A 26,695-nucleotide genomic window follows, 5' to 3' on the forward strand; every position below is an offset into this window, starting at 1 on the left:
GAAGACCGTATCCACCCATGCTGGTTGGTCCCGGGCCAAACATCCATGCGTACCATCGACCGGCTCTCTGTGATCCTCTCCATATATAACCAGCAAGCGGAAACGATTTCTTCAGGTACTTCTTGTTACTACTCCTTGCTAACCGATTGATAATCAGCTGAAAGAGCAGCCTTTGATCAGATCATCGTTGTGGCAAGAGAAGACGGCAACGGCGCAAGGCGGCACATCTGGAGGAGTTGCTTCTTCTATATGCTCCACATGGCGTTGCTCCTCGGAATCGTCTTCGCCTCCATCCTTACAAGTTAGTCATCTCTCTCTCTCTCTCTCTTTTGTGTACGTATTGCCATAAAAATCAGGCTGCAGCGCCTAAGCATTAACTTGTCGATCCGTAGAAGTAACTACTGTTTGCACATACTTAAGGGAAACACTGAACCCACTCCCATAAAATCCACCATGCACATTGATTATTCATCTCAAAATGACAAGTGCATGCGTCATTAACATATAATGCAAGTGTAATTCTGGGCCTTTTGCATCTCTTGGTTCATGCATGCAAATTTCACAAGACAAAGCAGGAATAATTCAACAGATGGCAAATAAGGTTGGAAAAATATAAGATTTCAAAGAGCACAGGCCTCCAACGATGCCATGGCGAAGAGAGCTCGTCCACATCCACTTGATATATCCAATCACCCTAAAGCTGCGAGAACGGCCCCCCACCACCCGTGCTTCCTCTCTTTGTCCAAGAAAGGATTAAGATATTTTTCATATTTTTATGGGATATTTTTCAGTCAACGGTCTCATCTACAATATTATCTTGTAAGCCTTTGTAATGCAAGAACATTCTGATTTTGAGGAACATTTCAACTTTTTACAGTTTTACTTATAACCAGCCAACTGTTATTAGTCAACACATTAGGGTGATTGAAAAAAATCTTAGTCAACACAAAGGGAAATTGTTCATTTTATTTTGCGCCAGAAACTTTACAACAATGATAACGTGAACATACTCTACCACACATGTCACACCTACACGAGCAAGCCTCCCAACCACCCGCTTGAGGAGACGAACCATGGACACAAAACATGAATGTCGCTTAGTTAACGAACACTATCCACACGCAAATTTGAGCATCGAGATTCAACCCCTAGTTGACCGAGTCATGCCTCCCACATCTTCAACCCACCAAAGAGGTGGTTCTAGGAAAAAATATGTTGGCAGTTCTACAAACTACTTCCTCCATCTCATAATATAAAAGTATTTTTAACACTACACTAATATAGTAAACACTTTTATATTATGGGACGGAGAGAGTAGTTTTTTTCAGGTCAATCTTTTGATACTCGATTCACTAAAAGGGGTAAAAGAGAGTTGCCAGTTAATATGTGAAAAACTGGGTGAAAACCATTGCAATACATCCGCAAGATAGGGCATCTTAGTCGATTTGGTTATCTATAGCCACGATAGGCGTATCTGGGTCCCTATACGTCCGCAGACACGCCAGGATGCGTCCACGGCAGTGACCGGGTGGGCGTCAATTTTTGTGGTTTTCAACCGCAAACCATATTTTCAAAACACCCAATATATGTAAGGACATGCACGTCCATCATATTGGATGTTATAATCCGTTGAATTGGCACTATTGTGTAAACACCAAAAAATGTCCATAAAAGATTTTCTTTATAGAAACATTCGTGTTAGGAGTGTGGTTTGGGTTTTTTAATCCCACCTCACAGCTGGAGGAGCACCCCGCAAATAGCCGCGTCGGGTAAAAGCATTAAGCTACCCTCTCTTAATAGGGGTTATTATGCCAAAAAATACCAATGGACGTTGAGGTCCATGCAACTCGGTATTTTGAAAATAATAATTATAAATTATATTTCAAAGTTAAAAAAAATAAAAAAAATCCATGGAAACTTATATGTTTTCCGCGCACACGTGAGGAAAAGCATTTGAACTTTTTGTTTTTTGTGTGTTGAACAAATAAAACAATATTCCGTCGGAGCAACAACAAAAATTGGTCTATTTTAGAAATATGTTTTTGTCTTTTATGTACACTGTGTGTGAAAGTATAAAGTGTGTGTAAATGTTTACAGAAATATTCAAAAAAAAATCAGGCTGTCAAATTCATTTTTTCAAAACAATCTCCCTCGAGCTCGGGCTCCAAAAGCCGGCACTCCTACCTAAGGAGCTTATAACCTTCACAAGGGGAGCATCGACGGCCGCTACTAACCGTGAGAGTTTCTTAAGTATGAGAAGTTTTTTTTCAACCATTTTTATCAAGCTCCTAAAAAATCACGAAAAAGCTAGTCCGACTATGTGTCGAGTATATAGAGAGCAGTGCAACCCAAGTGAAACCGGATAGATCGGATGGGATTTGATGTAATTTGTGGTGGGATAGGCATGTCTTGTCCGACGTGGTAGACATGCCCGTTCACGCGCGGACCTTCCCATATCCGTAGAATATTTAGATTGGATATGAAAGGTGTCGGTCAGCTTAGCCATTTGAGGTTGGTTTAAAGCACCCATTTGGGTCATGTTTTTTTGACCGTACTGTCTGTGTGAGCGCTTGAGTGGGGTTTGAGGCGCCCGACTGTAGATGCTCTTACGCACATCCCCCCCCCCCCCCGGCACGCACGCGCGCGCACGCACACACATACCCCTCCATAGAGTGCACACAGTCAGTCAAGGTTGTCTACAGTGCCATCATTATTATTTTTCTTTGACCAAGAGACTTCGACTTTACCAGGGATGACCTACTAAAACCACACAGAAAAACCATGGCCGTCTATGCCAAAACAATCGACCAAACATATCAATGACTGAGCAACTTCGACTTGGCCTAACAGTAGAAAGGAGCACACCTTGCGCCAACGCAGTCCAACTTGCCCATCACAAGGCATTATTGTCGTAACATCGTCCCGCGATGCTACAACTCTATCTTCATTCTCAAAGGCAATGCCGGATGGTCGACGATGATGGACATGCAACAACCCTGCTATGCTTGTCACCATTATCGTTGCCACATAAGTGCATGATTTTTTGAGACACAAGATGCAAACAAGATAAAGTACGCAAATTGGAAACTGGAAACGCATTTCCAAGTTCGTAGAAGTTAATTAAGGGTACGCACAGTTGCAGCAGCTTGGACACAAACTTGCATGATTCGTGACAACCTAGCTGACACGTACCATCACCCTGGCTGGATATGTCATATTTGTGCGCTTGTGCATATATATAAGTATAGTCGGCGGCTATGTTAATTGCCTTCAATTATCTGAACCATGTACAGACATATATACATTCATATTCTGTACTATCAAGAAGGATGGACAGGAGGAAGAAGTTGACTATGTAGCGAACGTGTTGCAGACGTTGGAACAGAAACTTTTATGGCACTTCCGAATTTCCAATACACATGCATGCATGGTTTTTTTTTGAGGACCATGCATGGTTCTTCATTTGACGTGAAACTTTTGTACAGTCAGACAGTCAGTGACATATTATATATTTTCCGGCCGAAAAATATTGTGAAACACTCCTCCGTCTCTTTTAAGTCACTTATTTTAAGACGGAATGAGTATTTTTTTTTTCTTTGACCGAAAAAGCTGTGGCCGGTGGCCACCGGCTAATATGCAGTCTCTTTATTTGGATATTAGTCAATAACTGCATACTGAGTAGGCCGTAAAGCACTATTAGTACAGTCAATTAGTCAATCCATTATGTTTTCCAACAACGCGTAAAACATCCGTCTCTTCAAAAGAAGTTTGCTATATGGGAAACGTTTCTATCCGGCGCGTCGGTCGAACCATTGCGCCTGGACAGCAAGAACGCGCGTCCCTCCCTTTCTCCTACATTGGCAGGTCCCCAGCCGCACGTCATGACGTCGTCGCAGCTCCGACCACCGCGCACGACATTTGGGTACTACACGCCGGCCTAAGTTTCAGCCGGTCTGGCGAGCGTCGCTCGATCTGAATCAAGCTGGTGGTCTCCTTTCCATGGACACGCTCACTTATATCTTCTTCCACCCTGCACCTAGTCTCTCCCAGCGAGCGCGCATCTCGCAAGCATCGCTGGCCTGCAAGGGGGTCCCGGCACCATCACGGCTCGCCCCCGACGACCTCATCACATCAACGCGCGAGAGATTAAGCGACATGCAATGCTAGAATAGATGTCCGACGAACTACAACCTGCACGGGGACGGTGCTACAATAGACGACCGGCGAGTTGCAACCTTGCTGCCATTGTCAATGTTGGAACCAGCAATGCAAAAAGTTGGAAGCAGCAGAGCAAAAAACTGCAACTGACAAACGATTTTGCTACATCCATCATGATGGAGCTGTGACCCAGCGAAGATGGTGACATTTTTGTTGCAACCGGCATCGAATTTTGCTACTACCGATGAGGGAATTTGCTACATCCATAGTGACGGAGCTGCGACGGCGGTGACTATTTTTTTTTTGCTGCAACCATTGGTGATATTTGGTACTACCAGCGAGGGAATTTACTACATCCATGATGGCGGAGCTGCGACGGAGGGGACATTTCTTTTTTGGTTTTGCTGCAACCATTGATGATTTTTGCTACTACCGATGAGTGAATTTGCTACAACCATTCAATGTTGTTTACTGGTGGTCGTCGGTCCCAGCGAGCATCGATGACGAGTGGTCAAGGAGACGCACCAGGTGCTGCAATCATGGAGCATCGATGACGATTGGCCGTGGCGACACATCGAATGCTGCAACCATGGAGGGTCGACGGCCGGAGTTGCAACCATCTGAGGTGGAGCTTGCAACTGAAACTGAACTAGCGGGACGGTTCTCCGGCGAGCAGCGGAGGAACTATGAGGCGTTGTGGTGCAAGCGCCCAGCTGCCGATAGCCGTTGCCCTTGTCGAGCTGCACACGAAGACAGAGTCGCGGGAGCAGCGGCGCGTGATTTCTTTTGAGGGAGGCGTTGGGAGGAAGAAAATGGGTCCAAGGAATGCTAGAGCGACGAGCCATGCTGCTGCAAGCGGCCGACGACAGGGTCATGCGTCGTCCTTTGCTATGGCAGGTGAGCACCGAGGAGCTACAAGCTGAAGAACGCGAGGTGTTTTTTCAGACGGCTTCTGACATGCGCGTGTGAGAATGAAGCTTCGTTGGGAGAATCGTTTTCAGATGGGGGTAGGAGTTAAGGCATAAACGGTTCAGATGGTACGGATCCAACGGCTGCTAGGCAACCGACGGGGACGTCGGGCCGACGCGCCGGTGTCCAGTACTGGCTTTGCTATATGTATCAATCAAAGGGCTCTACGAAATAATTAATGGAAAAATCAGCATAAATTAGGAACTAGCAAGTGTACATCCAAAATGTGAGTGATGGTGGTTGATGGCTGCGTGCGTCCAAACTAAGCGAAGAATAGGTCAAAAAGGAATTTGGAACCGTGTCGACCTTCCCGCCATTTTGTCCTGCAACAGTCTGCATGCATGCTTGGTGAACAATCCAACGTCCGTATCGCACCATTTTTCAATCAGAATGATAGCTAACAATCAAAGCTAACGGATCCTTCTACGCGATGCCAATCAATCAAAGTTACGGTACATAATATTATGATGATTGTTTCTTCCTTGATTCTCTCTGCACGCTACTGCTACACATACACGGTTTGGGTTTTCATTGATCTTCATAAATCAAGAGAGCAACGATCGATCAATTCATCCACGCATACAGTAGTGCACTGCACACATTGATCTTCATTCTTCAACAGTGGTTACAGAGTGGGCCGTTCTCTTACATCGTACATACAAACCTGAAACGTACCATGGGGTCTACTACCTGTGCAGGAGCTGCGTCGGTGGGCGTGTGCTACGGCATGAGCGCCAACAACCTACCGCCGGCGACCACCGTCGTCGGCATGCTACGTGACAACGGCTTCAACTCCGTTCGCCTCTACGCTCCAGACAGCGAAGCGTTGGCGGCACTCCCCGGCACCGGCATCGGCGTCATCGTCGGCGCGCCCAACTACGTGCTCCCCGAGCTGGCCGCCAGCGCGTCAGCGGCGGCCGCTTGGGTCCGCGCCAACATCGCAGCACACCCGGATGTCTCATTCCGGTACATCACCGTGGGCAACGAGGTCGCCGGCAGCGACACGCAGTACCTGGTCCCAGCGATGGAGAACGTGCATGGCGCTCTGGCCGCGGCCGGGCTGGGCGACGCCGTCAAGGTTACGACGGCGATATCGCAGGCCACCATCGCCGTCCACGTGCCGCCGTCCGCCGGCGAGTTCGCGGGCGAGTCCAAGCCGTTCCTGCTCCCCGTGCTGCAGTTCCTGGAGCGCACCGGCGCGCCGCTCCTCGCCAACCTATACCCGTACTTCGCCTACACGTACAAGGCTGCCGGCGACATGGACGTCAGCTTCATGCTGTTCACGGCGCCGGGGACGGTGGTGCAGGACGGCGAGTACGGGTACCAGAACATGTTCGACGCGAGCGTGGACGCCGTGCACGCGGCGGTGGAGCGGCTCGGTGTGAGCGGCGTGGACGTGGTGGTGTCCGAGACCGGGTGGCCGTCGGCGGGCGGCGAGGAGGCGTCGGTGGATAACGCGAGGACGTACAACCAGAACCTGGTGAGCCATGTCGGGAAGGGCACGCCGCGGCGGCCGGGGAAGGTGGAGACGTACGTGTTCTCCATGTTCAATGAGAACCTCAAGGAGGCCGGCGTGGAGCAGAACTGGGGGCTCTTCTACCCTACCACCGATAAGGTCTACCCCATCACCTTCGGCAGGTGAACTTGATTCAGTTCATCATGCGTCCTCCATGCATCCATGTACGTACGCGGCCATGCATGGTCATAGACGTGTATATATACTGTATAAATATATATGTGTCGACGACTGCTAGTTGGCATAAGAGCTATATATCTTGCACATACGATATGTATGCTTCCCTTGAATCGGACGTAGTGCGACCGGGCGAGCCCAGTACTATAGTTTTTTTTTCTATATTCTTTCTCTTTCTTCGAGTTTTCACTATTTTGGTCTAGTATGTTCTTTGGTTTCATCTTTTTTTCTTCTTCTTTATTAGCTCTTTCGTCTTACTGTTCATTTCTATTCTTTAGATTATTTTTCCTTTTCCTTTTTACTGATTTCCTTTGGTTTCTTTCTTTTATCTTTGTTTTTCAGTTTTTCCCTTTTTTCCAGAGCAGGAAACAAATGTATAAACATTGTACATATTTTTTACACGTCAGGAATATTTATTTATGCATATTTAAATTTTGAAAGTACATGATTATTTTTTAATATATATTTTCGTATCTACTTTTTCATATACATTGTACATTTGTTATGCACATAAGAACTTTTGTTATATATATTTAGCATTTTTTAAATAGATTATGATCAATTTTTTCAGATATATGTTTTTGATGTTTACTTTTTTCATACACATTTGTACATTTCCTTTTTAAACGAATAATATATTTATACATGTTTAACATTTTGTAAATACATCATTAATGAAAATTGATTTCATAGATATTTTGTTGATACACGGGAGCATTTGTAGATGTCATAAACATGTATTTTCAATGCTATCAACATTATTTAAAGCTCGTCATTATTTTACATTCCGTTATCTTTTCTAAAAAAATAAATAAATTGTGTTATCATATTTTTATATTTAATTTAATTTTAATTAATTAATTTATGTTTTGGAATATATATATTTACTTTTTTGAAAATAAGAACGAAAGATGAAAAGGAAAAAACAAAGAAAAAGTCAAACTAAGCTGCAACCTACTTGGGTGACTCATTTATATAACAATGGCTTGACGTGTCGTCTGTGTCACGTGACACATAGTCACTCCTATAGTTGGAAGAATCCGAGGTCAATAATTAATTGATAGCTCTTGAAAGATCACTCTCACCTTCTCAAGGGTTGAGAAGTGGCACATTGCATGTGCATCACTTGTCGCAACCAAAGATTTTTTTCCTTTTTTCATAGTCATTTATTCATATATCCTACTCCCTCCGTTCCTAAATATAAGATTACATACGGAGTAAAATTAGTGAATCTACACTCTACAATATGACTACATACATCCGTATGTAGTATGTAATGGAATCTCTAAAAAGTTTTATATTTAGAAACGGAGGGAGTATCTTTTAGACCGTGCGTCCAAATACTAAATGGTTTTCATTGTTCGATTTCTGAGGTTAATACATTCCAGAATAGTGCAGTACGCCCCCACATATTACTCTTGAGATCTTCGAACTCTCTACACAGTTAGGTGTCAATTTCTTCAGAGATCAAGAGTGATTGTGGTTCTCAAAAAAATCTGTAAATGTTCGAAGATCACCTCAAGAATCTACCATGAGTAATCAACATTGGTTGATAAACCAATTGTCAAGGAGAATAGGGTGAAGAGAGTTTATCTTCCATATTAAGTGACAAACCCTCCAATCAGACGTAGTCCTTTTGCAGAAGGGCGAACTGGTTTACCAAATTCTTAGTCACCAGCGAGCATAACTGGTCATCTGTGGACTGTATTTTCATTCATTCTGTGTTGGGTGATAAGTCTCAATCATGTGATTCTCTTTGATGCATCCGTTTAATTCATGTTCTCAAGTTACCATTCGCTAGATGTAGTCTATTTTTATTCGGTCCATTGCTGGATTTTAGAAGAAATTTGAAAAATGCTATTTTTACGCGGCCATGCAGGGTCATAGAGGTGTATATATACAGTATAAATATATTCATTGAGTGTGTGTTTGTGTGGCTGATTTTTAACATTTAATTAAATTTTATATGGTGACTATACTTTTTTTTGGAACACGGAGGCAGATGTACATACGCACTTAATACACTTATCCTATAAATGCACGCACGCACACACACTCTATCCCTATGAACACCTTTCGAAGACTGGGCCAACAAATCATCTTAGATTGACGAAGTCGTCATAAACGCCTCCGTAGTCTATGGGGACATCTTCTTCCATTGAACGCATATCTTTGAAATGCCTGAAATAAATTCAGAAAAATGTGAGCACCAATGTAAAGTCTGAGACTTGACTAGTGAGCACCAAAAGAATGTTGTTTGTTTAATAAAGTTCACATTAAAAACACAATAGTCTATGTGATTAATTTTTTTCGAGTAATTTGAGATAAGTTCATGAATTCGAATAAAGGGTTGACACGAACCGGGATCAATGACCCATGATGCCCGGCTGGCGCCCTGGCCTCACGAACCGGGATCAATGACATCATAGGTCCCGGTTCGTGGGTGAATCGGGACTAAGGCCCTGTTTCTTTAAAAAGTCCTAGGACTTTTTTTAATCCCAACTAAAAAGTCCCTAGTCCCTAGCCGTTTCTTTTCAGGGACTAAACAGGGACTAGAGGTCATTAAATGACATGCAAAAAGACCATGTTACCCCTAATAATGTATTACAAGTTATTAAATGACATGTTAAAATTAAGGGCATTGTTGGAAAAAGTGTCAAAAAAGTCTCAAAAAGACCCTTCCATACAGACTTCTTCCTTTAGTCCCAAATACCCTCTTTTAGTCCCTAAAAGTCTATCCTGTTTCTATCACATGAAACTAAAAGGGACTTTTTTTAATCCCTACAGCAAAAAGTCCCTCTAAAGAAACACCCCCTAATGCGATTGCAGGCCCTGAATCAAAGCCCTCTTTTCTACTAGTGCATCTTTGCGAGCTGTTGCATGGAAACAATTAGGTGTGCATGCTATAATTTAGATTTTCTCTTGAATAAATTATAGAAGAAAATTGTTAATGATATATTCCGAAATCATGTATATTTCGTTTATTATTATTATATACAACCATAAATATGTATGTAAATATAGATACTACTTTTAACAAGGATGCACCTACATATCTCAATATTTGGACGGACGATGCAATCGATTAGGATGAGGAACGAAATCAAGTAGCGACTAGAGGCAAGCGTGGCGTGCTTCTGACTTGGGCATTGTGACCAGGTGCGAGCGACCTCCATCGGCGTAGGTCGGTTGGGAGAAGCTACGAGGGCCGGTTTAACGATGTGGTATGCCAGCTAGACTTAACAATTGGGACCCGCCAGTCAGAACACATGATTTGTTTTAAGAGGGGGTAAACAGTGGCATTTTTTTGCTAAATGGGGTAAAACGGATAAAATCTCGCCAAATGAAGTAATTAGTGTCAATAATATCAAAATAAGGGGTAAAAACAGGAGTTCACTCGCTAGTTGGCATGAGAGCTATATCTTGCACATACGAGATGTATGCTTCCCTCGCACCAGCCATAGTGCTTCCTCGCACCGGGCGTAGTCGAGAGGACGTATGTTCTTTGGTTTCTTCTTTTTTTCTTTACTAGCAAAAGGGTCCATGCGTTGCAACGGGAGAAAGAAATACCACACGGCACACGCTCTTAATTTATAAAAAATGTCTATAATTTGAGAATTTATAGTTACGATACAAATAAAGATGGTCTTATCCTACAAAAATGCAATTCAAAATTTCACAGGTCTTCTATTTTAACACGGCTTGCATGTAGATTTAATACGTACAAAGAATCAGTCAAATGACCTTCAGTTTCATCTCTAATCCTGATTTTGTTGACGTGTTCATTCCCAACCCGGATGAGTACCGGTATGAAAGAAAGACGAATAATGACTTATTTATTAAGATTGCACCCTAGATAGTATTTTTATTAAACGTTTAACAGATAAAATAATATCATATTTAAATTCTACATATTTTTCTAATCAAATTCCATGTATAATATGTTAAATTTGAAGTTACGGTTTAAAAGATATGAGTATTTTTAAAAAATAATTAATATATACTACGAGTTTAATGTCATAAACAGTAAGGGCTTTTTTGTAAAATCACCTCGGTGGGTTTTCCGACGGAAGCAATAGCCTCTTTATTATTAGGTAAAGATTAGCTCGTTCGTTTTATTGTTTGTTTCTTTTCTTTGGCTTTATTTTTCCCTTTTTTCCTTTTTATTGATTTCCTTGGTTCCTTTCGTTTATCTTTCTTTTTCAGTTTTTCCTTCTATCCAGCGCAGGGAAAAAATTGTATAAACATTGTACATATTTTTTACACATCATGAATATTTATTTATGCATATTTAAATTTTGCAAGTACATGATTAATTTTTTAATATATATTTTGGTATCTACTTTTTCATATACATTGTACATTTGTTATGCACATAAGAACTTTTGTTATACATGTTTAGCATTTTTTGAATAGATTATGATCATTTTTTCATATATATGTTTTTTATGTCTACTTTTTCATACACAATTTTACATTTCCTTTTTAAATGAATACTGTTTTTGTAGATATTTAACATTTTTTAAATACATCATTAATGAAAATTGATTTCATAGACATTTTTTCAATACACGGCCAGGAACATTTTTAGAGGTCATAAACATGTATTTTCAATGCTATCAACATTATATAAAGCTCTCCATTATTTTACATTCCGTTATGTTTTCGAAAAATAAATAAATTGTGTTATCACATTTTTATATTTAAATTTTATTTAAATTAATTAATTTATGTTTTGGAATATTTGTATTTACAATGTTTTTGAAAATAAGAAGGAAAGATGAAATAAGAATAATGGAAAAAACAAAGTAAAGGTCAAACTAACCTGAAACCTACTTGGGTGACTCATTTATATAACAATGGCTTGACGTGCCGGCTGTGTCACGGGACACATAGTCACTCCTATAGTTGAAAGAATCCAAGATCAATAATTAATTGATAGCTCTTGAAAGATCACTCTCACCTTCTTAAGGGTTGAGAAGTGACACAGTGCATGTGCATCAGTTGTTGCAACCAAAAACTTTCTCCCTTTTTCGTAGAATCATTTATTCATATATCCTACTCCATTTGTTCCTATATATAAGATTACATACATAGTAAAATTAGTCCAACCAGATGTAGTCCTTTTGCAGAAGGGCAAACTGGTTTACCAAATTCTTAGTCACCACCAAGCATAACTGGTCATCTCTGCACTTGTTTTTCATTCATTCTGTGTTGGGTGATAAGTCTCAATCATGTGATTCTCTTTGATGCATTCGTTTAATTTATGTTGCAAGTTATCATTCACTAGATGTAGTATATTTTTATTCACTCCATTGCTCGGGTTTGGAAGAAATTTTAAAAACTACTATTCACCCCCACCCCCGCCACGCGCCGCCGCACGCGCTCGCGGCCTCTGATAGATATACTTCGCTCCTACAAACCAATGTATCAAAGCGCTAACCTGATGGCTCAGCCCACTTAGGAAAGCAATGTAGGTTGGGTGTGTGTGCTACTTACCCATTTTGCCTATAAATGATGCAAAGGACGCCTAGTAGAAATCGGAACTGATTAGACCGTAACTAACTAGTTCGATCCTATAGTTTTGAGGACTAAATTTATTTAACCCTTTCGGGTTCGGTCTTTACGGGTTTGGTCTCAACCTCGGTCTCTTCTGGTTTGGTTTTTGGTTTTATGACCAGGCTAACGGGCTATGTGTTGAAGACAGCTAGTTGGCACATGATCTATATCTTGGTTATCATGAAATGTATGTTTCCCTCAGATAGGGCATATGGCGTGATCGGGCCACCCAGACATTATAGTTGTTTCTTTCACTACTGTTTTTATTTGTCGAGGTTTTCACTATTTGTCCAATTTCTTCTCTGGTTTCATGTGTCCCTTTTCCACTATTTGAGTCATGTTTTCCTGTTCTTTCCATGTTCTTTTTTCTTTGGTTTTATTTTTCAAACTTCATACTTTTTATGTTTCAAAATTTAAAAAAAAAACACAGATATACATGAAGGCATAACACACATGTTTGTAAATTCTAAAGGCAAAATATGATGAAATGAGCAATGTACAACAAGACAAATCTGAAACTTTTCAACACATGATATTATTCATCCTCACATGTCATGAATTTATTTATTTTTGTACATATTAGATTTCAATGTTTTTCATCCTAAAATTCTACACACATACACATAACATTGTTACTACTTGCATAATTTGTTTCAGTTTTTTAAAAACAAAAGGTATGAACCATATTTTTCACATCACACGGTGTGGCTGTGAGCCGACCCGCGGTTCATTTTGGCTATGTCGGACGGTTTTGGTGTACAAAATATAAAAAAAAATCTTTAAATAGTAACACAAATATACAATGATTTTAGAACAGTAAATACACAAGAAAAATCTATTGATGGCGGGTCGAAGGCCGGCCGGAACCTTTTTCGTGTGCGGTACCGATCCCATCCATGCCAAAAACACGTGCAGATGTGCAGGATGTTAGGCATGACCCATATGGACATGTCTCTCAGGCAGCCCTCCTCTTTCCTTCTTGCCCGTGTTTCTCATTTTGAGCATGACTTTATGCTGTGTCCATGGGCCGTGCCCCGTGATGAATCGTCATCTCCTCCTCCCCCCTTCCTTCTTCGTATTTCGCTTTTCATACAATCCGTGTCTTTATCGAGCAATCTGATGAAGAGGGGAACGGTGTCCTGATAAAGCAATCCCTCTAATCTCGAGGGTGCTCCCCGTCACGTGACCAATTATTTGGCAGACGTAGTTTGAAAAACCAGACGGGTGACCATCATATCCACTTAATTTCCGATTTAATACGAACACAAGCGCTTGCCACGAGATCAACCGGCTATATTTTTTGGTCTGACCTATATGAAAACCAGAAGGGGGTTTCCTTTGGTTCATTTGTGGGCGGTCCACACAGCTTAAAACACCAAGCGAGGCATTGGTTCTGGTTTCCTCGACCAGCGCGATCGACCTTCTCCTTCACTCTTATTTGCTTCTCTACAATATCCATCCCTCCTTGTCACTAAGCTCTAGAGCGTCGAAGGCGTGTGGTCTCTCCCTAAGCGCAGTGAGCAAACATTTGTCAGTTAGATTTTCCAATTTATAAACTTTTCTTATTGGCCTTTTCACTTGTTTGTATAGGTATCCTTCATTAGACACTTATTATTTTTGGGACTTCAAACATATCTATATTTATTTATTTTGTTAAGGATCTATACATTACTATGTATGTTAGTTTTTTTTTTTGGGTGAGAAGACTGTATGTATGTTAGGTGATGACATACCTGTTGGGCAAGGCTCACGGGCTGATCACGGACTGAACCATTGGACTTTCCTTTCAAGATGAATTGGGCCTCCACAATTAAATAAGCAGTTCAACGTTAGGATTCCGTGGTAACCTACAATTACGGTTTCAAAGAGCACCGCCGCCGCGTTCGTCTCCATCTCGTTCTCCAGGAAGCATGATTAGCGCCGCTGCCGCCTCCGACTGGTCCACCCTTCTGCCTGACCTCCTCGAGGACATCGCACAACGCGTAGGCGACGGTAAACGCGACCGCGATGCGTTCGCCGCCGTCTGCATGCCGTGGCGTTGCGCGTCGAGCGCCACCGGCGCTCGGCTCAACCGCCACGCCCTGCACCTCGTGTCCCTCCGCTCCGGCGCCACCGCTGTCGACTTCTCCGATCGCGCAGGCGAGGTCAAGAAGACGCACTAGTAGAAAACGGGCCTTTGGCCGGGACCCTTTAGTCCCGGCCTGCCTCTGGGCCGGGACTAAAGGCCCGGCCACGTCGCCCCAATTCTCAATGCCTCCCTCGAGGCTTTAGTCCTGGCCCGTAAGGAGCCTTTAGTCCCGGTTCGTGTCCCAAACCGGGACTAAAGGGCTACGCGGTGGGCAGCCCGCATGTGCGCCACCTTTAGTCCCGGTTTGTGTCTCAAACCGGGACTAAAGTCCTCTGCCTATATATAGCACATGCCCCCTCTCCCCACTTCGTTGCATTTTTCTTGGATGGAGGATTGTGGGTGGGTGCTTGCTCTCCACTTTTTTTGATGCACTAGAGGTGTTTGTTGAAATGTGGGTTAGAGCGATGCCGCTTCAGTTCACCGAACACAACTATGATATGAGATGCTCGAGCCACGCTTAAACCTCTTCCTCTTTATTTCTACTTATTCTAAAAGGTTAGCAACTATATTTCCTCATTTAGACCGTGCGGTACTAATTTTTAGGATCGTGATTGTATTTGATATACTGTTGTATAACGCAGAGATGAGCCATCCATGGATGTAAGGTGATCGACGCACAGCCGCTTACAGAGAAGGTGTGCATTCTTTTCGAGATGCAGCCAATGCGAACAAGCATGGTGGTGGCTATATGTTTTGTCCATGTGTTGAATGTCGGAATGAGAAGGATTACACTTCCTCAAGAGTCATTCAGAGCCACCTGCTTCGGTCCGGTTTTATGTCGGGCTATAATGTTTGGACCAAGCACGGAGAAAGAGGAGTTATGATGGAAGACGACGACGAAGAAGAAGAGAACGATGATGAAAACTACCGATCTATGTTCCCTGAGTATGCTGATACCGCAATGGAAGACAATGAAGAAGAAGATCAGGATGAAGAACGGGAACCAGATGAGCCCGCTGATGATCTTGGCCGGGTCATTTCTGATGCATGGCGAGGTTGCGACACGGAAAAGGAGAGGTTGCAGTTCGAGCAGATGTTACAGGACCACAACAAATTGTTGTACCCAACTTGTGAAGATGGCCAGAAGAAGCTGGGTAGCACACTGGAATTGCTGAAGTGGAAGGCAGAGACCGGTGTGACTGACTCGTCATTTGAAAAGTTGCTGGTACTGATGAAGAAGATGCTTCCAAGAAAGAACGAATTGCCCGCCAGCACGTACGAAGCAAAGAAGCTTGTCTGCCCTCTAGGATTAGACGTGCAGAAGATACATGCATGCCCTAATGGCTGCATCCTCTACCGCGGTGAGAAGTACGCGAATATGGATAAATCCCTGGTATGCACTGCATTGCGGTATAAGATCAGAAAAGATGACCCTGGTGATATTGAGGGCGAGCCACCCAGGAAGAGGGTTCCTGCCAAGGTGGTGTGGTATGCTCCTATAATACCACGGTTGAAACGTCTGTTCAGAAATAAAGATCATGCGAAGTTGTTGCGATGGCACATGGAAGATCGTATGAAAGACGATAAGTTGAGGCACACCGCTGATGGTCGGCAGTGGAGAAAAATCGAGAGAGAGTTCCCGAGATTTGCAGCTGACGCAAGGAACTTATGGTTAGGTCTGAGTACAGATGGCATGAATCCTTTTGGGGAGCAGAGTTGCAGTCACAGCACCTGGCCCGTTACTCTATGTATCTACAACCTTCCTCCTTGGTTGTGCATGAAGCGGAAGTTCATTATGATGCCAGTGCTTATACAAGGTCCAAAGCAACCCGGCAACGATATTGATGTGTACCTAAGGCCATTAGTGGATGAACTTTTATAGCTGTGGGCCGAACCAGGTGTACGTGTGTGGGACGAGCACAAACAAGAGGAATTTGACCTTCGAGCGTTGCTTTCGTAACCATCAATGATTGACCTGCTCTTAGTAACATTTCAGGACAGTCAAACAAGGGATACAATGCATGCACGCACTGTTTGGATCAGACAGAAAGTATATATCTCGACAACTGTAGGAAGAATATGTATCCGTACAATCGTAGTTTTCTTCCGCCCAAGCATCTCTTAAAGAAAAAAGGCAAGCATTTCAATGGCAAGGCAGAACCCCGGGGGAAGCCTGTCATCCGTACTGGTGCTGAAGTATTTGATATGGTCAAAGATTTAAAAGTAATCTTTGGAAAGGGTCCTGGCAGCCAACCTGTTCCTAACGGCCCTGATAAGCGCGTACCCATGTGGAAGAAGAAATCTATATTTTGGGAGCTACCCTACTGGGAAGTCCATGAGGTCCGCTCGGCAATCGACGTGATGCACCTGACGAAGAATCTCTGCGTGAATATTCTAGGCTTCCTGAGCTTGTATGGGAAGTCAAAAGATACACCGGAAGCACGGGAGGACCAGGAACATCATACAGGAAGAGATGGCATGCATCCAGGGCAGTTTCAAGGGCGTGCCAGCTACGCTCTTACTAAGGAAGAGAAGGAAATCTTCTTTGAAGTCCTGTTCAGTATCATGGTCCCGACTGGCTTCTCGTCGAATATAAAGGGAATCGTAAATATGAAAGACAAAAAATTCCAAAACCTAAAGTCTCATGACTGCCACGTGCTTATGACGCAATTGCTTCCGGTTGCATTGACAGGAATTCCACCGGAAAATGTTCGTCTGGCAATTGTGAAGGTATGTGCATTCCTCAATGCAATTTCTCATAAGGTAATCGATCGAGAAAGTCTATCAGGGTTACAGATTGATGTGGTCCAATGTCTGGTCAGCTTTGAGTTGTTGTTCCCGCCATCCTTCTTCAATATAATGACACACCTCCTAGTTCACCTAGTCGAAGAGATTAGAATTCTCGGTCATGTGTTTCTACACAATATGTTCCCCTTCGAGAGGTTCATGGGAGTCTTAAAGAAATATGTTCGTAACCGTGCTAGGCCAGAAGGAAGCATCTCCAAGGGCTATGGAACAGAGGAGGTCATTGAGTTTTGTGTGGACTTTCTTCCTGACCTTAAGCCGATTGGTGTTCCTGAATCTCGGTATGAGGGTAGGCTGACAGGAAAAGGCACACTAGGAAGGAAAGCAAAAGTATGTATGGACGGGCATTCTTTCTCTCAAGCACACTACACAGTTCTACACAATTCCACTATGGTGGCTCCGTATATCGTGAGACACAAGAATATTCTATGCTCCGAAAACCCGTGGAAGGCTGACTCTTGGATTAAAGGGGAACACGAGAAGACTTTCGGCAGTTGGTTGCAGACACATCTCATGAATGACGACACCGTTGAAGATGAGCTGTACCGTTTGGCCAGGCCACCATCTTCGACTATATGTACTTTCCAAGGGTATGAGACAAATGGGAATACATTTTACACGGTTGCCCAAGATAAAAAGAGCACCAACCAAAATAGTGGTGTCCGCTTTGATGCAACAGACGAGAATGGGCACTGTTTGGAAACATATTACGGGTACATAGAGGAGATATGGGAACTTGACTATGGTCCTACTTTTAAGATCCCTTTATTTCGGTGCAAATGGGTGAAGCTGACAGGAGACGGGGTAGTTGTAGACCAAAAGTACGACATGACAACAGTGGATCTCAACAATCTTGCGTACCTGGAAAAACCATTTGTCCTAGCCAATGATGTCGCTCAGGTTTTCTATGTGAAGAACATGTCTACATTAACGAGAAAAAGAAATCAGCAAAAGAAGATATCGTCCGATGAGCCAAAACGCCAGATAGTTCTTTCAGGGAAAAGAAACATCGTGGGAGTAGATGACAAGACAGACATGTCAGAAGATTATAATAAGTTTCATGAAATTCCGCCCTTCAAAATGAAAACTGACCCAAGCATCCTACTCAATGATGAAGATTCTCCATGGCTACGACCCAGAAGAAAACAGAAATAATAGATAGGAATATTGGTGCAATAATGTAATAATGTATTAAACCTTTTATATAATGCATGTATACAATGTACTAAATTTCAAACACTTTTCATTTTCATAGTATCCATGTAAGAGATGAGTTCTCGTTCGAAACCGTGATACTTCGAGAGATATTGTCCGTTTTGTACACAAAGTGCATCCAATTTTTGTCGTAGCCCTCTCAACTTTTTAACACATGCTATGTGGGTGAAATGATGATAGCATGCCAACATTTTCAGAGTTCATTTGTAGTGCTTTTCAATTTCAGGGTCAACTAGCTCAAAAAAATAAGTAAATGCATGAAATATACCAAATGAAGTCAGAAATTGTTGAAATTTTGTGATGTGCCTTTGAATGGTGCATTTTGAACACACAAAAAGTATGGAGTTCAAATAAGTTCAAAAAAATAAAATCCCTTTGTAAGAGATGAGTTCTCGTTCGAAACCGTGATACTTCGAGAGAGATTGTCCGTTTTGTACACGAAGTGCATCCAGTTTTGTCGTAGCCCTCTCAACTTTTTAACACATGCTATGTGGGTGAAATGATGATAGCATGCCAACTTTCAACATTTTCAGAGTTCATTTGTAGTGCTTTTCAATTTCAGGGTCAACTAGCTCAAAAATAAATAAGTAAATGCACGAAATATACCAAATGAAGTCAGAAATTGTTAAAATTTTGTGATGTGCCTTTGAATGGTGCATTTTGAGCACACAAAAAGTATGGAGTTCAAATAAGTTCAAAAGACCATTGCAGAACATATGACCAAATTAATACAAGTTCATCATCACATTAAAGCCAAAGAACAGTAGTGATCAAATGTTATTATTGCAAAAAATAAATACATAAAGTTCTCTCATAAAACAACATACAACTATGTAAAACATTTAAATGCAACAACAAACGCGATCAAAATCGCAAGTAAGGTAACAATTGACCCAAAAGCATAATGATACCAAGCCTCTTTATCAATGGCATATTTTCTAATATTCCTAATCTTCAAGCGCATTTCATCCATCTTCAAGCGCATTGCATCCATCTTCAACCGCATCGCATCGATCTTCATCTTGCGATCATCGATGACATCGGCGACATGCAACTCCAGTTCCATATTCTTATCCTCAATTATTTTCAATTTTTTCTTCAAGTATTTGTTTTCTTTTTCCGTCAAATTTAACTTCTCGACAAGAATTTTTATGTGCGTTGGAATTTCCGGTTCACATACCTCCTAGATTAAAAAAATATATGTCACATTGGTCGTCATAATTGTCATAAACACTAAATAAAACAAATAGTTATAAAAGATAATACATACCACATCCGAATCATAGACAGGACGAGGGCCGACGGAGGCGGATACCAAAACTATCGCACTATATAATAACAAAAAATAATGAAAGTAAGTAACTTATACAAGTATGTATCTAAATCATACAAGTAAGATTTTTTTGATTTTAAAGAGAAGATAAGAACAAGAGGCTCACCACGGTGGTGCTCGCAGTTGGTGCATGGCCAAACCTAGACAAATATTAAGGAAAATGGAGCTTGGAGGTCGAGCTTGGAGAGGAAAAAGCTTAAGTAGAGTGGCTCGGGCATTTCATCGAACACGTCATGTGCATGAACTAGAGTGGCAAGAGCATGACATGGTCACACTTCAACAACCAAAAAACCGGGGATATGGCGGGCAGGGGTGAGGGTTTATATAGGCAAAACTTTAGTCCCGGTTTGTGCCACGCCCCGGGACTAAAGGCCACTGTTTCCCGCCTTCTGGTTTGTCGAAAAAGGGTCTTCAGTCCCGGGTCGTGGCTCCACCCGGGACTGAAGACCCCCTTTAGTCCCGGTTCCTGCCACGCTCCGGGACTAAAGGCCCCTGTTTCCCGCCTTCTGGTTGCCGAAAAAGGGTCTTTAGTCCCGGGTCGTGGCTCCACCCGGGACTAAAGGATTCTTTAGTCCCGGTTCGTGGCTCCACCCGGGACTAAAGATCCACCTGTATAAGCGGGAGTTAGAAAATTTCAAACCCAAATCGTCCATTTTCTCTTCTTCTTCCTCTCGTTCTCCTGCCCGGCGCGGCAAGCGACGAACTCGACGACGCCGTCAGGCTGCCCGCCGTCCTGCTCGCCGCCGCCTGCCGTCCTGCTCGCCGCCGCCTGCCGTCCTCCTCGCCGCGCGTCGCGGTCCTCCTCGCCGCGCGCCGTCGACACCTCCGGCTTGTAAGCCCCACGCCCCCTCCTCCCCAACACTCCGGCCAGCACAAGCAAAGAAGAAAAAGGAGAAGAAAGGAAGAAAAAGGAGAAGAAAGGAAGAAAAAGGGAAGAAAGGAAGAAAAAGGAGAAGAAAGGCAGAAAAAGGAGAATAAGAAGAGGAGGAGAAGAAAAGAAGAAAAAGGAGAATAAGAAGAGGAGGAGAGGAGAAGAAGAGGAAAAATAGAAGAAGTGGAGAGGAGAAGTAGTAGAAGAAGAGGAGAAGTAGAAGTAGAAGAAGTAGAAGAAGAGGAGAAATAGAAGAAGAGAAAAAATTAGTTTAGGGTTAGAAGAAGAAGAAATATTTTTTTGTCATTTAATTTTGCTATTGTATAGTGTATATGCTTAAGTGTTAATAGTGTTTCTTAGATTATTGCTATTTTATATGCTTAAGTGTTAATAGTTTAATTTTTCTATTGTATATGCTTAAGTGTTAATAGTTTATTTTTAGCAAGAAAATTAATAGAACTAGTTTAATTTTGCTATTGTATATGCTTAAGTGTCCGGGACTAGGCTCCGCCCGGCTGGTATTTTAGAGTTTAGGTTCTAGCCAAGACCCGGGACTAAAGGTCCTCCTATATAAAACGAGCCTTCGAAGTTTCCGCCCGGCTAGTTTGTTAGTTTATTAGTTAATCAAATGTCCGTTTTTTGCAGAACTATGGATCCACATATGAGGAACCTCGAAGAGGAAGAACTTCTCGAAGATATAATCAAAGACGGCCCCGACGTTGAACCAGCCGAATCTCCGACGTCATATCTAAACGACTCCGGATATGGAATGGAGGTCGAGCGACACGAAGATGAAGCCGATGGGCAGGAGATAGGTCCAATGACGGAGAAGGTGATAGCTCCACTGATGGAGAAGCCGGTGGAGAAGCCGGTGAAGAAATAATAAAGTCCGACGAGGTATACATATGAAGTTCGACAATCACTTGTAATATGTGAAAAATATTGGAGATAGCTCTATATTGTATACATATACATTCATTTGACGAATGTTTCTCCCTCTTAGGCCTCCACATCGACCAAATCTACGAAACGAGGCCCAACTAGAAAGTTGGATGCACGGACGCATTACACCTTTGAGGTGATAATGCCTACGGGCGAACCCAAGCTTCCTAAGAATGCTGCTGACACATTCAAGAAGCAATGCGGAGTTCTCGTTAGGGATCACGTCCCGATCAGCGTTCGGGAGTGGAACAAGCGCAAAGGGGCAGCCGATAGTGACTATGTCGCCGAAAGGTACAAAGATAATCTTTGGAATGATCTCATGTCACATTTCAACCTGCCAGAATGTGAGAATGAAGACGCCACAGACAAACTGAGGGCCAAAGTCAAGCAGTGGACTCTAAAGAAGATGGCCGAACTGTTCCGTAGCTGGAAGAAGAAGCTATGAAAAAACTATCTGGAGACAAAGAAAGTGCCAGTATTCGAGGGGTATCTAGCCAAGCAGGCGAATCACTGGAAGGAATTTCAAAAGTACAAGAAGTCAGAAGATGCCCAGGCATTATCAGAAAAGAACAAGATAAATGCCGACAAGAAGAAATATCACCACAAGCTGGGGCCAGGGGCCTATGAGATTGCCATCCCAAAGTGGGAAAAGAAAGAGCAAGATCTGATAGATAAAGGCATCGTACCTGAACCACTCCGTGATGAGTGGGAATTGAGAGCAAGAAATTGGTTCCTTGCGCATGGTGGGTCGTACAACGAAACAACAGGGGACCTCATCTGCAATGACAATCTTAGGATACCCAGTGAGAATTGAGAAAGGATAGTGAAAGAAATTAAGGAGGGACAAAGAAAGTTCACTGCAGATAGAGATAAAGATTTGCTCACACTGGTCCTCGGCAATGACGAACATGGGGGACGAACGTGAGGCTTCGGTCCATCTTACCCGTGGTGGCTTGGGTTTGCTAGAGACCAAGACACTTACAGAAGCCGAGAGAGAGCAAAGAAGCGGCAGCAGGATGAGGAGAATGACAAGTTCAACCAGTTGCTTGCCAGGATTAACGAGCAACAGAAGCAGATTGATGAGCTTAGAGGAGTAGTGCGCCAGGAAGATCCTGCACTTGATATTATCGGCGCCCCATCTAAGCGGAAAAACAGCATGGCTGAATCTGAGGCCCCGCCCGACGATGCACGAAGAATGATAGAGGGCGGTCCCGGCTACCCCGTGGATGGAATCAAGGAGTCAACATCATGTGAACTCCATCAGAAATTTAAGAACATATCCATGAAGGTGGCCGTCGGACAAGCTTTATCTTCTGGCCTTGATGCACGCTGGCATGGCCGTGAGATTCCAGCTGACTTTGCTAAAGTCGGGGTGGATGAAATCATGACGGGGTTTCATGATATGGAGCTCGACATAGCTGGACCCGAAGATGAGAGGACACTCGGAGAGGTACTGGGTGGAGTCATCCTATGCGACAAGAACTACATCAAGCTTCCAGGCTCGGCCCCAAGGACAACACCGCCTCCGAGTCGTCGCAGGTCACCTACACCTCCATTACCTCCAAGCCCTCCACATGACGTCGGCCAGCACAACACGAGTCCATCTCGATCACCGCCGCCGGACTTGGGTCGTCCGTCTCCGCCGCCGCCCGCTCCGGATACAAAGCCTAAGCCTGCCACGGATACAAAGCGGGAGCATGCCACCAAGAACGCTCCGCCGCCGCCCGCTCCGGATTCAAAGCCTGAGCCTGCCACGGATACAAAGCGGGAGCGTGCCACCAAGAACGCTCCGCCGCCGCCTGCTCCGGATACAAAGCCTGAGCCTGCCACGGATACAAAGCGGGAGCGTGCCACCAAAAACGCTCCGCCGACGATTCCTAAGCCACAGAGCACCCCAAAGCGCAAATGGTCGCCCCTCCCAAAGGTACGTCATGCTAATCTTCCTATCGGACCTTATGATCGTACCCCCTTCCATCACAGTATGACTTACTCTATAAGCCTGATGACTATACACGCACATTGCGGAAGGAAGTGAAAAAGAGCAGATCACGTGCAAGCCCTCCACATGACGTCGGCCAGCACAACACGAGTCCATCTCGATCACCGCCGCCGGACTTGGGTCGTTCGTCTCTGCCGCCGCCCGCTCCGGTTACTAAGCGGGAGCGTGCCACCAAGAACGCTCGGCCGACGATTCCTAAGCCAAAGAGCACCCCAAAGCGCAAACTGTCGCCCCTCCCAAAGGTACGTCATGCTAATCTTCCTATATCAGACCTTATGACTTACACCATAAGCCTGATGACTATACACGCACATTGCAGAAGGAAGTGAAAAAGAGCAGATCACGTGCAAGTGCAAGTGGGAGAAAATCAAGTTCAACTACAAGCAAGAAAAAATCAGACGTTCCTCAGCTTGGACAACAGGCCAAACAGTCGATCCCACCCCTCAAGGTGTTAACCGAGAATGTTCCCCCTCCGGTGCAGGGGCAAGCTTTTGAAATAGCAAAGAAGTGGGCGGCTGAATGGGGTGTCTCGGTTGAAGATGTTCTGGCTTATGAGTTGCTATTGCATGTAAGTTTTTCAATTCGTTGTCTACATATAACTTGTTTAGTTATTTCAATTCATTGTCTATATATAACTTGTACTCTATTATGCAGAATGAAGATTCTGGATTGTAAAAGTAAGAGCATCCTAAATATTGGGTTTATTGACCCAGATAAAATACATATAGCGACGCTAACTAATTATCCCAAGGAGACGGAGGAAAACCTTCTAAAGTTTCTAATAGATCAAAATTTATGTGACCACATACTGTTTCCATACAACTTCAGGTGAGGGTCTTTACTCTGTTGTGTCCATTCACTTATAAGTGTAATTGATAAGTTACTGATATATATATGTGACCACATACATGTGCAGCTTCCATTGGATTCTGTTGGACATTCAAATTGATAAGGGAAGAGTTGATGCCTTCGACCCATTATCGAGACCCTTGGAACAGTTCCAAAGCCTGCAGGACATGCTCCAATGGTAATTTTAATCATTCTTGCGCTCTATTGGTCTCTTTCGATGATTTTCTGATATATCAATTAATGAAAAACTTAGCAAATCATTATCCTTGTCGGGCAGGGTTTGGAAGCGGTTCAAGTGCGTGACTCCCGGTAACTTTCATGAGAAGCTGACCTTTAGAGCGGCTCAGGTAAGTAGTAGTATGATATACTTCTATTAATTTTCAATACATTTATGATGCTACATTATTATTTTGATTATATATATTCTATTCTCGTAAAGTGCGACCAGCAGCCACGGGGAACGCATCTATACGGATACTATGTTTGCGAGACCATTCGCACGTTTACCTCTGAGCACAAGGATCACAGATTCGACGTAAGCAATGAACATTCAAACCTCTATTTTTACCCGTCATTCTTTTTTATCATGATTGATATTCATATTCATCTCCTCTTCTTATATAGTACACGGCCATCTCCTCTTCTTACCGAACACCAAACGAGGCATCACGTTAATCTTCCGAACACCTAAACCCTAAAACCCAAAAATAATTTCATTAAAAAAAAATCTAAAACCAGCAAAATCTGAAAATCTTTAGTCCCGGTCTATGTAACGAACCGGGACTAAAGGGCCTGCCCCTGGAGCGCTACGAGACGCCCACGTGGAGCACCTTTTGTCCCGGCTTGTAAGAGGGCCGGGACGAAAAGGTTAGGCCTTTAGTCCCGACCCTTTAGTCCCGGTTGGTGAACCGGGACTAAAGCCCCTTACGGGCCGGGGCTAAAGGCCCCATCCCCACTAGTCACGGTCTACCTTGGGAGCGAAGCCGGCGGCGCGCGGCCCCACCGCGTCATCCCCACTAGTCCCGGGGCTGGCTCGTCGTCGTTGACAGGGCGTGCGGAGCGTCTCTCCTCGAGCCCGTCGCCGATGGCAGGCGGCTCCCGCTGCCGGACATCACCTCGTTCGACTGCGGGTTCATCAGGCCCTTGCTCGCCGCCGACGACGACGGCGGAGGCGTGTGTTTCTCCGTGGACAATCACGCGTACCGCTCACACATCCGGGGCCCTAACAAGAAGCTCCGGCCGTGGCCTCCCGAGGCGGTGCCCATCCAGGCCATGCGTGACGAGTTCTTCCACAAGGCCGCGCTCGCCGTCTCGGGAGGAGACCGACGGGAGAGCTTCACCGTGATGGTGATCCACAACGGCGGCTCCGGTCTGGCGTTTGCGAGGCCCGGCGACAAGTGCTGGACGTCGCTGCGCACGTCGGCGTCCACGCGGTACCAGGAGTCCAGGACATCATCCACCACGACGGCGCCTTCTACACAATGACCCGCGGCGACGGGTCCATCGAGGCCTGGGAGCCGGCGGCGCACGGCGGCGGCCGCCCCACCACCCTGAAGCCGCGGCTCGTCACTGGGCCGGTCATGACGTGGGAGTTCAAGCGGTGCGTGGAGTTCCACAAAGAGACGTTCCGGCAGCAGGCATACTACGAGGGTGCCAGGTACCTCGCCGAGCGCGACGACGCCGGCGGCCACGGGGGCCTTCTCGTGGTGAGCACGGTGGCCATCTTCACCGAGGGCAACGCCCTGCGGACGCGGCGCTTCAAGGTGTTCGCCGTCGACGAGCGTGACGACAGGTGGCTCGAGCTGCAGGACATCGGCGACGAGGCGGCGCTGCTGGTCGTGATGAACCACGGGAGGCGCGTGTCGACGCGGGAGTACCAATGCATGGAGCCCGGCCGCATCTACTACGTGCTCAAGTCCTTCGCGCCCGAGTTCGGCGCCATGGATGAAGACGGAGACGACGACGTCGTGGAGTGCTCCAGGTACGAGAGTGGGGTGCACGAACTCCGGACCCGCGTCGCGTCCAGGAAAGCCGTCTTCAGGCATGCCGCCGGCGGTCACCCTGTTTGGTTCGTCCCTCCCCGCAGGTGAGGTGGCAGCCGTAACAGAGAGCTCACACCGCGCCGTGCTCGCCTAGTGAACTGGTGATCTTAATTACTCCATCGTCGGTAGTCTTGAGTTTTACCTGTCCGTCAATTGTGAAAATTACTTGTGTGTTTTGGAGTAGCATATGGT

General features: G+C 44.4%; 1 protein-coding gene across 1 annotated transcript; it reads left to right on the top strand.

Moving 5' to 3' along the window:
- Nucleotides 1-113: 113 nt before the first annotated feature.
- On the top strand, nt 114-6,856 carry LOC123445463 (lichenase-2-like). The gene is made up of 2 exons (XM_045122446.1): nt 114-301; nt 5,826-6,856. Exons 1-2 carry the CDS (start codon nt 250-252, stop codon nt 6,767-6,769), a joined length of 996 nt encoding a protein of 331 aa, XP_044978381.1. The 5' UTR covers nt 114-249; the 3' UTR covers nt 6,770-6,856.
- The last annotated feature ends 19,839 nt before the right edge of the window (nt 6,857-26,695 follow it).

The sequence above is a fragment of the Hordeum vulgare genome, chromosome 3H, assembly GCF_904849725.1.
Source record: "Hordeum vulgare subsp. vulgare chromosome 3H, MorexV3_pseudomolecules_assembly, whole genome shotgun sequence".
Lineage (NCBI taxonomy): Eukaryota > Viridiplantae > Streptophyta > Magnoliopsida > Poales > Poaceae > Hordeum > Hordeum vulgare.